Consider the following 16,689-nt stretch of genomic DNA (forward strand, 5'->3'; position numbering starts at 1 on the left):
AAAATAACAGTATTCAAGACGTTGATTGTCTTTTATTTTGAGAGTACTAAAAATGGCGTCTTTGAATCTAGGTCGCCGAGTATTTGGTCAATTTCTTCTGAAATCAGCACAATCTAAGAGCAATCTTACATCATTTGGCATTGCAAGATGTATGGCGACACGTAAGTGTTATATAAGACTAGACTTTTACGAATGACAATTCATTGTTTTTTCAACACAATCTTATCTTTGCAAGGTCATGTTTTTGTCACCCAATTTCACGAACTGTCAAACGTTTGTTAGAGTATTCGGATAGGTATTTCGGATACTTTATAAAGTAAAATTAACTTTAAGTGACTTTACTGTTATTCGCGCACATACTTAAATAAATAACAAAACCGGAAATGCTTGTCGTGATTTTTTTTATTTGTGTAATAGTAATATCTAAATCAGTTATTATTATTATTATTATTGTTATTTTTATTATTATTATTATTATTATTATTATTATTATTATTATATTTTGTTCTTTGTCATAAAAATAACTTTGATGAGCGGGGCATGCAAATATATATATATATATGTATTAGAGTTCCATCTCACGTAAAATATCATGTAAATCACACAAAAAAATAAAATCAGGCATACATTTTTCACCCGGTACGAGATCGTGCCCGGCCAAAAATCATGGGGGCGAATATTAATTTCGTTGGAATCCCACACTGCGTTCTAAAAATAGACATGGCAAATAATATCTAGTCCCATTGATTGGCTAAAAATCCCACACTGCGTTCTAAAAATAGACATGACAAATAATATCTAGTCCCAATTGATTGGCTAAACCGCAGATTCTGCTCGGTGACGTCATTACAATGTTGACGGGTTAGAACTTTTTACGCATGGGGAAATAAATGATAGGCAGCAAAACATTGTAACCAATCGACACACGGGAATTCCGTCTGCATTCAAAATGTCCATGCAATCAAAACTGACAGCGTTTGGTAAATGTCATTCAAAGGGCAGTTCAGAAATGTAACCTGTAGACAATAGACTTTGATTGGCAAGGATTGAAATAGTTGTTAAGTTGTTACTTCAATACAAAACTTACCATTTGTTTTATAATGTAACTTTTCAATAATTTTTTTAACATCTTTTATTTTCATACTGAAGAAAAACAGTTGTGAAACATTTTCATATTAAGTTAAACATAACATACTCATTTTATATTTATAATTAATCTTGTTTTTATTTCATCATATTTCATGTTAAATAATTTTATATGATAATCAAAATTTGTTTATAAATATAATACAGTGTTGTAACATGACATTCATATTGCCCAGCATACCCTGTTTGATGCATCACGGTTTACACTTATGAAATCAAATGTGAAATTAGCTTTTCTTGATATCAGACATGTACGTGGTGATCAGAAGTAGACTGAAAAACACATGCAATAAGGATTCTCAGGGGAAATAAAATCAGATTTTGTAAACTACTGAAAACATTTGGTATTAAACTTCTTTTTATCCTTACAAGAAGAAAAGTGTTTTTACCTGTTGAGATGTTTAAAGCACCTGATTGATTATTTTTAGGGATGGAAGCGAATATCTGAGTATCCGGATATCACGCAAGTATTCGGATACCAAAATGGGTATTCGAATATTCGTTAAGAATTAAACTTTCAATGAAATAGCTTAGCAGAGACATAGCATTTGTTATAAAACTTTTCATATGAAATATTTCAGGTGATCAACAGTGTCTGTCGCGAAGCGGGTATGTGTCACAAATCGTCTGCTAATTGGGTGTTTGCAAAAGGCGTGATATTATGTCCTTGTGCAGCACCCTGTGAAGTTCTATGACCTTGTTTACAATGACAATTGTTGTTTTATGATCTCAGATGTGCTTAATTGACACTAATTGGCACTAGTTGATATTAAACGGATTGATCATTAATCCGTATGAATTGATCGTCCAATCACAAGATAAGGGTCGTGCAATCAAAGCTATTAATGACCAATCATATTTTTGATGAATATGCATGAAGAAATTATTGCTATCTGAACAATAAATACAAAAACAAATTTGTTTATCTTTTCACTTTTCAATCAAATTTCCATCATTTTGCATCTTGTAATTGTGTTTTGAATTATTAATCGTTATTCCTGTATCACGACTTCGGAAATATGCCTCCAACATTGACTTCAAGTGTTTGGAAGTATTTCACAAGTATGTCCTCGCCGTACCGGCTACCTCTGTTCCATCTGAACGAGTGTTCTCATCTGCTGGTCTGGTACTGAGCAAACTTAGAAATTGCCTCAGCAGTAACATGGTGGACGCTATCTTGTTTCTGAACAAGAACATGCGTTCGATTAAGTGCGACATCGAATGAAAACTGTTGTGAAGTATTCGAATATTTCGGACTTGAAAGTAGTGTGTGTACAGTGTTTAATTAAATTATCAAATATATAAATGATTTATTTCCTATTTAGTATTTATTCACGTTTTATTTTGTGTAGTGTATTTTATTTTTCATACGATATGTAAATAAAGAAAAATCAGATCGTCTTTTTGTTTTCTTATCTTTTCCGCAATTATATCCTTCATTACAAAACACCGCAGAAATTGTAGGTATTACATTAAATCAAACAATGTAATGAAATAAAATTACAATCGACTATCAAATAATCAAAGCGTCATTTAACATGAAACCTGCTGTTAAATAACAAACTCGAAAGCACGTGGCAGTAACCAAGCAACCACCTCGGCCGAAGTTACTATCAAATTTGCGAGGTGTTTATGTGGTATTCATAATGAGTTTTATGACGTAAAATGAGTTGTTTAGCTTTGATTATAACATTATAAATTATTAAGACTGAGAAAGAATGAATGAAAAAGTGAAATTGCCATATGACGAATTATAAATTAAGTGGACAATTATGTCAAATAACAGCAGGTGGGTGACATATAATAGGAAATTTACTTATTATGAAAACAATTTGATACGAGTATCCGGATAGTATTCGAATACTTGATACGAATATCAGGATACTGATTTGGTATCCAGGATCCATCCCTAATTATTTTATAAGGCATTACTTAAATCTTCCCAAATAAGGTGAAAATCACGACTTACCAAGACCTACTGCTGTCCGAAAACTACTTGCCCACTGTTAGAACTTGAGCTCACGTTTATTAACGGTATACATGTTTGTACTGGTTCTTTCAACTGAAGAGAAAATCATTTTAAACTCAACCAGAACCTGACATTTTTATGTCACACTTAAGTTTCAATCATTCAAAATACAAGCTAATATTTTATTACATGTACATGTATATTGATAATAATAACCAATCAGGTGCTTGATTTATGTCAGATGTCAAACCATCTCAGGGATTTATTAAATATATATATTGCCATGATTAGTGCTTATTTATAAGGCCCAAAAGATTTTTGAATAATCCAAGTCCAGATTTTTAACTTTACAACAGTACTCTAATTACTTCAATTTATAAATCCCTTATCTTGAACTTTATTTATTCTACCGTAACCTTGAAGATAATTTAGTCATTTATAATTGTTTGACGTTTCTCATGTTTCTTGAAAATAAAACTATTTTAACTTGCTTACATGTATGTCCAGAAAAATGTCCGTCAAAGTTTTTATGCATCATTGAGATGGTTTGACATCTGACATAAATTTTTAACGTTAATATGAATACTGTCAGTTTCAACTTTTATACACAACCATGTTAACAACATCACTACAAACTTTATTACCATTTACATTTGTATATTTGTAGGTCTGGAAACACTTAGTTTATAGTGTTTTCCCCGCAGAAAATGTCTATAATTATGCAGTTTCCCCAAATTCGAGGTTATGTCACAGTGGGCAAAACTAGCACCAAGACTTTGTGGTGTGGGTTCCAGGGCACACTCTTGATGCTAGAACTGTTTTTTTTCCAGGAAACAGATGACCTGAGGTGATTTCTGCTTACTGCTGTCTTCATAGCCAAACTGAAATAAAATCAATTAGTGTAATCTAATTGTCAGATTTTATTTGATTTCAGAGGGTGAATACATAATAACAGACAAGAAAGGGGAGAAGGGTAATGTTGGCTTTATTCAGCTGAACCGGCGTAAGGCTCTTAACGCGCTGTGTGATGGACTTATGAAGGAAGTAGCACAGGCTGTGGACACTTTTGAAGCTGATGCAAACATCGGCTGTATTGTCCTTACTGGCGGGGATAAGGCATTTGCTGGTAAGACAGTTGTAAATGACATCTGTAATTAAAGAAATCTATGTTAAAATAAATGGACTGCTGAAAATATTAACTTTTCGGTATTTTCTTGAGGTAATCCTTAAAATATTAACCCTGAGGTCATCCTTAAAATATTAAGCCTGAGGTAATCCTTAAAATAATAATCCTGAGGTAATCCTTGATATATTAACCTGGAGGTAATCCTTAAAATATTATCCCGGAGGTCATTCTAAAATTATTAACCATGAAGTAATCCTTAAATTAGTACATGTACCCTTGAGGTCATCCTTAAAATACAAAAAGAATTGCAGTGTAGTGATGAACTCATCTTAATTGGCAGTAGGTGTACCCTGTTGGCTCGAACTCGACGCGTATTCCTTGATGGCTCAAATTAGATGTAATGAACCAAATGTCTTTAAACTGAAGGTAAGCATTCCCACTTTGCTCAGTTTTCCAAGGCTCAAGGTATTTTCGCCAGTCCCTGGGAGTTCAAGCCAACGAGGTTTGACTGTACAGGGCTCTGTGGTGTAAGCAAAATATCAAATGGAGCTGTTGCTGATTGAAACAGTTTTAAGGCCTAGCATTTTGTATGTAAACCACACTCGCTAATTTTAATTTGTGTATTATTTTACTATCATGTTCATGTTTACATTACCAGCTGGTGCTGACATCAAAGAGATGAAGGACCGAGACTTTGCAGGCGTGTACAACGGTGATTTTCTCTCCTTCTGGGATCGCTTGGCAAAATCTAAGAAGCCTGTCATTGCAGCCGTAAACGGATATGCGGTAGGGTGTGAAGATATCAACCATACTAGCATAGCATCAACTTGTGGGGCATATGTTTTATTTTGTCGGATCAGCAGTTAATACATATGTATTGCATCCAGGTATAAAGCTCGAGGGGTGAAAGCAAAAAGGTTCTATCTTCTTCTTTATTTTATGTCACTTAGAACCTTTCTTTTCGCATTAACCCCTCGAGCTGCTGGACTTTCCAAGTAGGGAGAAGTTTCTTTTTCTGTTATTTACTAGTCTGTAGTGTTAAAAAGAAACGGACAGTTCAAATTGCAATTGAGCTGATTGAAATTTGGAAAAATAAGTGAATTTTAAGTAGAATAAGTAGAGGCTGGTCGGCTACTTTACTATTTGAGACAGTTCAGCCTCAACTTATTGAGAAACCTGGTCTATTCAGAGAAAGGTTTAATTGCTAAGGAAGGTTGTCTTATTCCCCAGTAGCTTAATTTCTGGCATCCCATTCAGTGAAATAGCTGTCTCCCTGTGGCTTAATAATAGCATACAATCACAACCTGCGAAATATACTGTCAGCTAAAGGAAGACCTTATCAAACAATACAAAATACAAGAAGCAAATACTGTAAATCTAATCTCAATTTATTATCATATAATCTCTTTAATTCTGATTTTAATGTTTTGAAGATAATATTATTTAAAAACATAGCTTTTGTAGATTTGTCTGTTTATATACAAAGGCTTTTTCTCTATTTTTCCAGTTGGGTGGCGGGTGTGAGATTGCGATGATGTGTGACATTATCTACGCTGGAGAGAACGCCCAGTTTGGCCAGCCTGAGATCACACTTGGAACAGTACCTGGTAGGCCAACGTGATATATACAGCATGTTGTTCATGCTGTAAAGGATGTGTTGATATATGAGTATGGTTCTAATGGTATAAGGCATCAGAGGCGGTTTCCTGTCTAAGATGACAGTATTTTGTTTCCTGATTGATTGTGGCAAGTTATCCCCTGGCATTACAAAAAATGTGATAAACTTTTTTCTAATAATCATATACTAGTTGTGTGGCCAGGTTAAGCGTATAGATGGTTACCTTGTCTAAGATGACAGTGTCTTGTTTCTTGATTAATTGTGTGTATTAGTTAAGGGTATATATGGTATAGTAAAACAAGTAGTGTGGAGGATGAGGTTGAAATACTCCACTCATTCTCCATCCAGTAGCCATATGTCTCAAAATTATAGCGTAATCTTCAAGACTGATGTGGTGAAATCTCACCCTAGTCTGGTTGCAGGTTATATATTAAACCCAGATGAGTTTAAATAATGCTGCTAACATGTCCAAAATTAATCAGATACTTCTTATATATCCCAAATTTGTGATGTCATAAGTAATTGAAGTTTGTTTTTAGAGGTTTGTGTTTTTGTTATTGTGTGAGAAATCTGAACACTCGAGAAGTTTCAATCATGCTGAGGCTTTTATACATCAAAGAGAATGTGAGAGGTAAACGGAGCTATACACAGGTGTTGGTAGATCAGTTATAAATATAAATACTTTTAGTAATGCACGTTGGTCATGAAGCCAATCATAGGCATGACGTAAATGTGTAAATGGGATTGTGTTATTGCTGCTGTGAGAGAGAAGTAAATTTTGTCTTCTTGATTAAAAGTTATGTTATGGTACATTATATTGAGGACAGCCGATGAAGTAAAAAATAGCAAAACAGTTTAATTGTTGAAAATCTAGAACCTCAAACTCTTCTCCAATCCTTGGAAAATTTAAACAGTCATTTTTATTTGTACTTTTTGGAGAAAAGCATATGATGATATAATATAATTTTTATTTGGTTTGAAGTTGAACCTCCGTCTCGACAGTTATCAAAGAGACATTCTTTCTTAATTTTAGGATAATTATTGAAAAAGTGGTTATTGGCACGAGAAATTGTTTCAACGTTTTTGTCACTGACTCTAAATTTTGTAAAAAAAAACGAACCCGATAAATGATGTGTAATATATAGGTACAGCATTGACCTCTACCTGAGGACTATTGGGTCTCTTTGGTATCATGAATTTATTGTAAAGCTATTTGTCTTTTCTTATTTAAGTAAACTGTCATTGAAATCAGACTTTTAGATGAACATGGGGAGAATTGCTCAATAATTTTCAGATAAATAGTAGGGATGCAAACGAATATTCGAATATTCGATCAAACGTTTGGTATTCGAATGTCAAAATCGGTATTCGAATATTTGGAAAAAAGAGTAATGATACTAATTCTCAATAAAGAGAATAAAAAACCTTTTGCCTTCAACACTGTTGTTGTTCATAAAGTTTGTTTTGTTTTTACAACGACTGGCCCCTTATGCCAGAGGTGTGAATGTGAGAACAATACACTAAACACGTGTCATATGTCATTTAGGGACATATCGTCGGGTACTGTTAAAAGTCCCCCTACTTTTACAATAACTGACTAGGAATCAGCTTTAACACCAATGTTTTGTCTTGGCTCCAAATTAAGCTTTGCAACGTAGCTCAAATCGCCATGATGATATGAATGCCATGTGCTACATTAATGTTGTTACATATATTCGCTTTAAATTGTTTTCCATGTTTCGATACAATGTTCATGCTTTGAAATGTTAATGTATAGTATAGCGTTTTAGGAAATATTTCCTTTATTGTTAAACACTGGATGAGTCAAATCCAGATATGTTTTCGTTTTATTATGTTACTATTTCCTGAGTTGCTTTGGGTTTTCCATAGTTATATTTAGTCAATTTAGAGGTCAATCTCAGAACGACGCTGCTTGTCCTACGGAAAGACCATCCGTTGGCGCAAAACGCTATTTGACTAGAAATCCATCTAATTTCACCATGTTTTCACATATAAAGGCAGCGGAATTGAAATTATTCGATTTTGTTGTTTGTCTGTTTATAATATATTGTTTTTTTCAAAGGCTTATTTGGGGGAAATCGGGGTCTGCCGCTACGACAAATAGGGTCAAATTGCCCTGGTTATTAATTTTAAGCAAATGATAATAGTAGTTTTCTACATCTTCCAAAATATGTATTTCGGTAATCGAATATTCGATCGCAAGAATTACCGAATATTCGAATATCAATTTTGCCATTTGTTTGCATCCCTAATAAATAGTTTAAAGAAAATAAATAGAGTTGACCCCTCCTACATAATTATAATACCACAAAAGTGTTTTTCATCGACTTTCCAATTATGATATGATAATGTTACTAGTATTTGTCAGGCTGGCGTGTTCCCGAAAAAGGTGCTGGCAAGGGGTACAAGTCTAAAGCGCCACTTATATTTGTTAAGGGGCGCACACCTGTACAACCTTGCTTATTTGCTAACACCATATGTATTTCACTACAGGTGCAGGGGGCACCCAGAGGTTGTGCAAGGCAATCGGGAAATCCAAGGCAATGGAGATGGTTCTCACCGCGGATCGTATGTCAGCCAGCGATGCTGAGAAGGCAGGTATGGTTTGTCTAGTGTATTGAAGTATTTGATAACCTATAAATTGTGTTATCTTTGTGCATGTTTTGTAAGGTGGTCACCAATTTCCTCGGGGTATTCTGGTTTTTACCATAGCACAAGACCACACACAGGGACCATTGCACCAATGAGATTGATTGATGAAATGGTGTATTTACTGCAGGGCTTGAATTTAACTTTTTTTGCGAGTGCTTAAATTTTCAACTTGCAAAACCAGAAACTCACTCGCATTTTTTAAGGCAAATTTTTGTGTTTGCTAGGCAAAATTTATATTGAATGGAAAACAATGATTTAAGGTATAGTTTAATTGATTTAATGAATTATCATGTAATTTTACATTAAACGATATCATCATATATGTAACACTGACAGTACGTACTGAGGAAGTCGGATCAAGCCTGAGTATTGGTCTGTGCAAAATATTTTGAAAATGTTCCTTTTGTCATAGGTGTTGATGGTCAATTTAATGTACAACTCCCTCTTTCACTTCGAAACAGTTTAAACGGACATATTATTTCATTTTGGCTTCTTTTTGGGAACTGATTTATCATCGCCATCAGCGATTTTAAATCAACACGCTGAGAAAACTTATCTTTTTGCTTTTCATCATTATGCAGACTGTGTCTCGATACGATTATTGCTAAATACCGCCGCCAAATATGGAAATGAAAGACCAATGTACAAAACTGCAAAGTAACGAGTACTTGCAACATAGTAACAAGTACCTGCCTATGCGCATAATGTTAATCTACGTCATCAATTTCTGTATCTTTATCGGAAAACGAAAGTAGGCATCTCTAAAATTAGTGTTATACCTATTGTGCAGGAATTGATCACCGATTATGTTCATTTCTCTTTCAAGGGTTGCATATTTTCTGCAAATTTTTGCGAGTGTCTTTAAATTCAACTCGCATATTCCAATTTTGGCTCGCATTTTGCGAGTGTGCGAGTGCTAAATTCGAGCCCTGTTACTGGTTTTTGTAAAAAAAACTTAACTTATTTTTGTAAATTTAATCATAAATAGAATGTATTTAAATGTGAATGACTAAGTCCCCTATTTATTTTGTTTAAGGTCTAGTGAGCAAGGTTTTCCCGGTGGACCAGGTGGTGAACGAGGCCATCAAGACTGCAGAGAAAATATCCTCCTACTCCAAGATCACCACCGCCATGTGCAAGGAGCTCATCAATTCTTGTAAGGAGTATTGATGTCTGAAGTGTTAAAGAAATTCTCTTTCATGGTGGCAGCCATTTATGACACTGAAGAAAGGCATATATTAGACACACTGTCTGTCCTTCAGTGTGTCCGTCTTGTTTGTTTGCCTATGTGTCCCTGTTACTATCACGTTCAGGTGTAACTTATTCAATTATTTTATATAAAACTTTTAATTCCCTGTTTAATTCTCGCCAATTCGGAGGAGTAAGTCACATTTGTGTGACAGCTTTTGTTTCTGATTATGCTGAAATTTGACTTGTTTTTTTTCATTATTTCAAACACACTCTTAACAGTAACGGATAGGTAGTTGTTTGAACAGATGTTTCTTAATTTAAGCCTACAATTTCCATCCTATTTCCAGTGTTACCCATGCTTTTTGGCAAAATAAAGCTACATGTACTAACATTGTATTTAAGATGTTTGTCTCAGTACTTGGCAAAAGAAGATTCATTTTTGTTTTGATCGCTTGCTCGAGCTGACTATTGTGTTGTATATATTGTAGCCTATGAGCTGTCCCTAAAGGAAGGTCTTCACTTTGAGAAGAGGATCTTCCATGCTACATTTGCAACTGTAAGTACGAATGAAAAACATTTATCAGTGTTCTTTTTTCTGTATAAATAAAGCTTATTTAAAAGGGGAGGTTATCAATACAAAGTAGCAGATACAAAAAAGCTTTTTAAAAGTGTTATGTTGTTTAATATTGAAGGTATTTTCAATAGACTGATCGTCTTTTTTTCACATTGCAGGAGGACAGAAAAGAAGGAATGACAGCGTTCTCCGAGAAGAGAAAACCAAATTTCACCGACAAATAATGAACTTATACAGTTAGAATGGAGCGTTTCCTGAATGATTGGTAATTGATAACATGTTAATTATGTATGTGCAAGTCACTTTCTTTGTGTGGTGAGAATGACATTTATAGCATGGATGTGACAGTGAGGCTTGAGTTCTTCATGAAATAGCATGTAATTCACAGTGTATTTCAATTTCTTTATGTCAATTAAAGTAAAATGATACAATTTTGTACAATTATTTTTGTTATACATATTTCATTAAAGTGCTTTATAACTGTGTGATTAATAATGTCATAAGAGAACAAATAAATTTGCAAAATCATTAGTCTTGCTTGAACCTTCATGGCAAGTTTTTGAAAATCCTATTATGCATGGTCAAGATACAGCTTGGACAAGGATCATTTTAACTTTTGACCTCTTAGCGTGACCTTGACTTTTGAGGTACAAACCCGGGTATTGAGCCCGACATGCCATCTCATTTTGGTGATCTTCCATTTAGATTTTTTTTAACTACTATAATGCATGGTGAAGAAACAGCCCTGACGAGATTCAGTCCGCAAAAACGCACATACACAGCGCCATTGTGACAGCTATGCCAAGCTCACTGCATTGATTCAACAAAAACAAACTTGTTCCAAAAACCTTTTCCAACTCAAGTTATGACATTGACCTTTGACCTCAGAATCAATAGGGGTTATCTTCTAATCATGACTAAGCTGCCTAGCAAGTTTGAGGTTTCTGGGACATAAGATCCTACAGTCACTCATAATGACCTTGGCCTTTTACCTACCATCAAATCAATAGGGGTCATCTGCTGGTTATGACCGGTCTGGCTACCAAGTTTGAGGTTCATGCCCAAGCAATCTGGGGGGGGGGGGGGGGGGGGGGTTTCAGCTCAAAGTCACCACAACCCTGAACTTAAAAATTGATAAGGGTTATCTGCAAACCTACCAAGTTTGAGGTTCATGGACACAAGCAATTTGTTCTTTCCGATTAATGTCACCACGACCCTGACCTCGCAACTACAAACTTGAAAATTAATGGGGGTCATCTGCTGTTCAAGAAACTATCTGCCTACCAAGTTCGAGGTTCAAGGGCACAAGAGTTCTTCAGTTCTTGATCAGATACCATGGGGACAAACTGCCAAGGCGGATGGGTTGATTGCTATTCTCAGTACAATTTAAAAACACAAAGTTTTCATTTCTTCAAAGGGCATGCTAGTTTGATGTGCTTTTTAAAACTATAATTATACCATTAAAACTCATTAAAGCTTGTTTTTTGTTTTTACTATCATTTTAAGTTGAGTTTGAAACATTTTGATAACTTTTAAGAGAGGAAACAAAAAGCAGCACCTCCAAGAGAAAACTGGTCTCCTCAGGCAAAAGTCATTAAGATGATTTAAAAGCAAAGGTTAAACTGATGACATGCTTTAATTTAAAAGCTACCAACTATTAAATTAAGGATTGATTTGCTCTTAGATAAAAATTTTACTCAACTTCAGCTAAAACTTTGGACAACACTTGCAATCTTAACACTATGAAAGATATCAATTAAATCAAAACACATAATTTGTAGAACTTTGGAATAGCATCTTTTTGAATTGTATCTTTAAATCTGTAAATTGCATTATAAAAAGTTGCATTTTTAAATCTACAAAGTATAAATGGTGCCCTTCGGGTACATAAAAACCAGGTGACTTTCCAGAGCTGGGGGTAAACCTTTTGGGCTTTTTTTTAAATTAGTTGTTTTATTTTTAACCAAAACTGCTTTTTAAAATCAGGTGTATTCTTTATAGGGAGAGCTCTTATGTGATACTCAACCAGAAGTCTCTACCTATGCAACTCACCAAAGTACGGTATTTTAGCAAACCCTTATCATTGGGATGAAAAAAAAATCTTTGAAAAAAATAAAAGATTTATTATCAAAAGTACAAAAACAATTCTACAATAATAACTGGTAAAACTCAGAACAAGCCACAAACAATCATTTTTGTACAAATGGCATATGAGATATACTAATATGGCAAAAGAGAGCAAAGCAAATGATATGGTGCTATCAAACAGTAGCGAGAATGAACGCTCTATGGAAGAATTATCTGGTACATTTGCTTGAAATCACGATGAGACAGATCTTATACGATGGAGGAAAAATAAACTACACACTCTTGATTTAAATAAGACCATCATGAAACAAGCATTATATGTAAATAACAATATAATCATAAACTGTGTATAATATCTCACTTACTTAGAAAACATATATGGAATTTACAGAATAAAATATATATCGATACTATCATTATTTAAAGGTAAAAGCATGCGCCTATGATGCTGTGGATAATAGAATTGCATTTTGAAGTTTTTAGTACCAGAGTAACTAATCAATTTAAAACAGATATCAAGCATTAATGAAATCAAATAAGGAGATCTCGGATATGGAATGTTCTTTAAACAAGTCCGCTGTGGAGAATCGCCATCTATTGTAGTTGTGTTTTCAATCAAACAAGAGTCTTGACATTATAATTAAAGCCAGAGTTAAGAACTATACATGTATATACTGTCTCTTGCGACATGTGTACCAAGTTTCACTTGAACATTTTGGACAGTTTTTGAGTCAAGGCTTGAGTTCTTGTATGACAACGATGTCACTGACAACAACAACTTCAAAGCTATGACAATACTTTAACTGTTTATTTCTTCAAAAAACCCCAGACAAGATTAAACTTTATAGTTCAAGATAATTGCATTGATTGATATTAAAGCTGTACCTAAATAAACCTCCATCAAATTGTCAACATTCTAAATCTTTCTTGAGTGAAACTGACAATCATTGAGACAGAAATTTGACCAGATATTGATCAAGCATGAATCAATACAACCAGTAGTATGTACCATTCTTAATACAAGCTACACATTTCATTATAAAATTATATATTTAGTATAATAAAATAACTTTCTTTGTCAAGTTGAGGTAAAATGATGATAAATATATATTTTAAAACATGTATAGAATGCTGTTAAGCCAAGCCCCAAACCGTGTAAACACTAGTCTTCATGAATACACATGGAAACCATCTTATCAGGAAACGTGTGACATAATATCAGACGATCAAGAATACCAGTTTAATATAAAGGATAATTGTTTATTTAAGAATAAGATCGTAATATATTTCACCAAGTGAACCCAAAAAGCTATATTTCACTAGTGGCAGAGCCGCAAGTAAAATATTTACTTTTAATGTTCAAGAGGTTAAATATATTGCGATCCTACACTGAAAGAAACAGTTTTTCTTTTTATAATATGCCTAAAAAGGATATAAAAGGACATTTAATTGTAATTTTGTATTTGAAATGACGTCGTTGAAATTGAGTCCAGCCCTGTGCGCAATGACGTTCGAATTTGAATTGTCAGAGCAGGCCAAAATTTTCAAAACAGTGAAAAATATTAAAATGTTCTTACACTATTTGAAACAGTGAAATAACTTTTTTATTTCACTGATAAATATCTATATAATACATGAAAGCATATAATAAAATACAATATTATCACAAAAATGACCAATGAGATCATATACATACAACAGTATGTATCCACATACAAAATCTAAACTATTTAATCATTGTCTTTTACTTAATAACAATACAAAAGCTACTTTCTAAGATAGACGACAACCATATTTAAAGTACAACAGTTAGGCAATGATCAACCATAATAGCTTAAAATCTTTCAAGGTTCCAAAAACAATGAGCTCCTAAACTATAACTTTTTCATTGATGCCTTTGTGATAGAATTTACTTGTATATATTGAACACTCAAAATGTTGTATAATTATATGTATAGTGACATATAGAGGATAATGGTTTGTTTCAGTGGAAGATCATAATATATTTCACAGAGTGAGCACCAAAATATGTATTTCACATTAGTGGCATAGCAACAAGTAAAATATTTTCTTTGATGTTCAGGAGGTGAAATACATCGCAAACTGACACTGAAACAAACAATTTTGTTTTTATTATATTTGTAAAAAGGGTATACAATGACATTTAATTGTAGTTTTGTAGAAAAGCATGCAGAAATGAATGCAAGCGTAACATCAGGTCAGATATAAAGTCGTTGAAAGTGTGTCCCAGCCCTAAGCGTGCTGACACTTAATTTAGGTAAATTTCGAATCAATGAAAAATATCAAAATGTTATTTCACTGTTTAACATCATTTTCGTTTCACTGATAAATCACTGGAAGGCATGTTATAAAAATTGTAAATAATATTAAGATCAAAATGATTCTATTTGCCTGAACCTACCTAACAAGTCACTGTCACACAAATGGTGGGATTTAGCTGTTTTCTATTAACACAACAATATAAACAAGTGAAAAATATTCAAAAACACAAAATAATATATTATAATTAAACTTAGGGGCTGTCTTTGGAGCTAAACAAAGTTGGCATATCAATATCACATCTCAAAAGGTTGATATCACCAGATACATTAAAACATAATGCTGTTTTCACAGTAAAGCAAGTTTTTCATATAAAGACAAAGCTGAATAAATGAATGTCTTTAGAAAAATAGTATCTTAAAGAAATAGCATAAAAGCAGTAAAAGCAACATATCACAATATATGATATATCTGGTTTCATAAAATTTTGTAAGAAATCTTTAAGAAGTACACATCACAGAGAGCATTTCATAAATCCAATAGTCTCTGACAGAGAGCATTTCATAAATCCATATCCAATAGTCTCTGACAGAGAGCATTTCATAAATCCAATACTCCGCAATAGTCTCTGACATAGAGCATTTCATAAATCCAATAGTCTCTCACAGAGAGCATTTCATAAATAAAACAGTCTCAAATTAACAGTATTTCATAAACCCAATAGCCTTTAACAGAGTATACATCCAATAGTCTCTGACAGAGAGCATTTCATAAATCCAAAAGTCTCTGACAGAGAGCATTTCATAAATCCAATAGTCTCTGACAGAGAGCATTTCATAAATCCAATAGTCTCTGATGGAGAATATTTCATAAATCCAATAGTCCTTAACAGAGTGTGTCATGATTCCAATAGTCTATGACAGCGAGCTTTTTGTAAATCTGAAAGTCTCGAATAGAGAGCATTTTATAATCCAATAGTCTCGAATAGAGAGCCTTTTATAAATATAATAGTCTGTGAACATAGAGCCTTTCATAAATCCAATAATCTCCAAAAGTCTGTTACTCTATTGTTCACCAGGCTTTGTATACACAGAGTCATGTGTTTTGCCCATGAACTGTGTCCATGTCTGCTGGTCAACAGGCAGGAGGGTGGGGTGCTCTGTGATGGGGTGGAGGGGGTCAGGCATGGGCATCTTTGTCTTCTCATGTAACAACACTTTTTCCAGGGTCCCTGTCTCATAACTGGTAAAGAAAATAGTTCGGTGTAACTTATTTTAAGTGTTGATCAATAAATCAAAAAAGGTCAACATAGGCAAATTTCCATAGTGATTAAAAAAAAAAAGTAATCCAATCTTGTCTACCACAAAAGTCTCTTGCGTTTAAGTAATAGGTTTTAAGTTAACCCAATAAACTTATTTTCTGCAGGGGATATGGCAATCAGTAACTTCTTCTAAAAATCATGAGAAAGTTTTTAATTTCCTTACCTTATTTGAAGGCTGACAACTTTAATCTCTTTAGCTTACCCTGATCTCTATAGCTTACCTTCTCTGAAGTCTGATGTCTTTAATCTCTTTAGCTTACCCTGATGTCTATAGCTTACCTTATTTGAAGGCTGATGACTTTAATCTCTTTCGCTTACCCAAATCTCTATAGCTTACCCTAATCTCTATAGCTTACACTAATCTCTATAGCTTACCCTATCTGAAGGCTGAAGACTTTAATCCCTTTAGCTTACCCTAATCTCTATAGCTTACCCTGATCCTATAGCTTCCCCTATCTGAAGGCTGACGACTTTAATCCCTTTAGCTTACCCTAATCTCTATAGTTTACCCTGATCCTATAGCTTCCCCTATCTGAAGGCTGACGACTTTAATCTATTTAGCTTACCCTGATCTCTATAGTTTACCCTATCTGATGGCTGATGACTTTAATCTCTTAAGCTTACCCTAATCTCTTTAGCTTACCCTGATCGCTTCCCCTATCTGAAGGCTGACGACTTTAATCTATTTAGCTTACCCAAATCT

General features: G+C 33.8%; 2 protein-coding genes across 2 annotated transcripts in view; one reads left to right on the forward strand and one right to left on the reverse strand.

Annotated features, from left to right (window-relative positions):
- The first annotated feature begins 43 nt into the window (after window positions 1–43).
- On the forward strand, window positions 44–10,825 carry LOC128217817 (enoyl-CoA hydratase, mitochondrial-like). The gene is made up of 8 exons (XM_052925220.1): window positions 44–161; window positions 4,050–4,241; window positions 4,900–5,027; window positions 5,749–5,848; window positions 8,374–8,478; window positions 9,569–9,688; window positions 10,212–10,279; window positions 10,456–10,825. Exons 1-8 carry the CDS (start codon window positions 53–55, stop codon window positions 10,519–10,521), a joined length of 888 nt encoding a protein of 295 aa, XP_052781180.1. The 5' UTR covers window positions 44–52; the 3' UTR covers window positions 10,522–10,825.
- Window positions 10,826–12,405: 1,580 nt separating this feature from the next.
- LOC128219266 (uncharacterized) overlaps window positions 12,406–16,689 on the reverse strand; it is a 32,945-nt gene continuing 28,661 nt past the window's right edge. The window contains exon 15 of the mRNA XM_052927081.1: window positions 12,406–15,907. Within this exon, the coding sequence (XP_052783041.1) occupies window positions 15,730–15,907 (178 nt within the window). The 3' untranslated portion in view covers window positions 12,406–15,729. The remainder of the gene's footprint in view (window positions 15,908–16,689) is intronic.

Source organism: Mya arenaria, chromosome 2, assembly GCF_026914265.1.
Source record: "Mya arenaria isolate MELC-2E11 chromosome 2, ASM2691426v1".
In the NCBI taxonomy this organism is placed as follows: Eukaryota; Metazoa; Mollusca; class Bivalvia; order Myida; family Myidae; genus Mya; species Mya arenaria.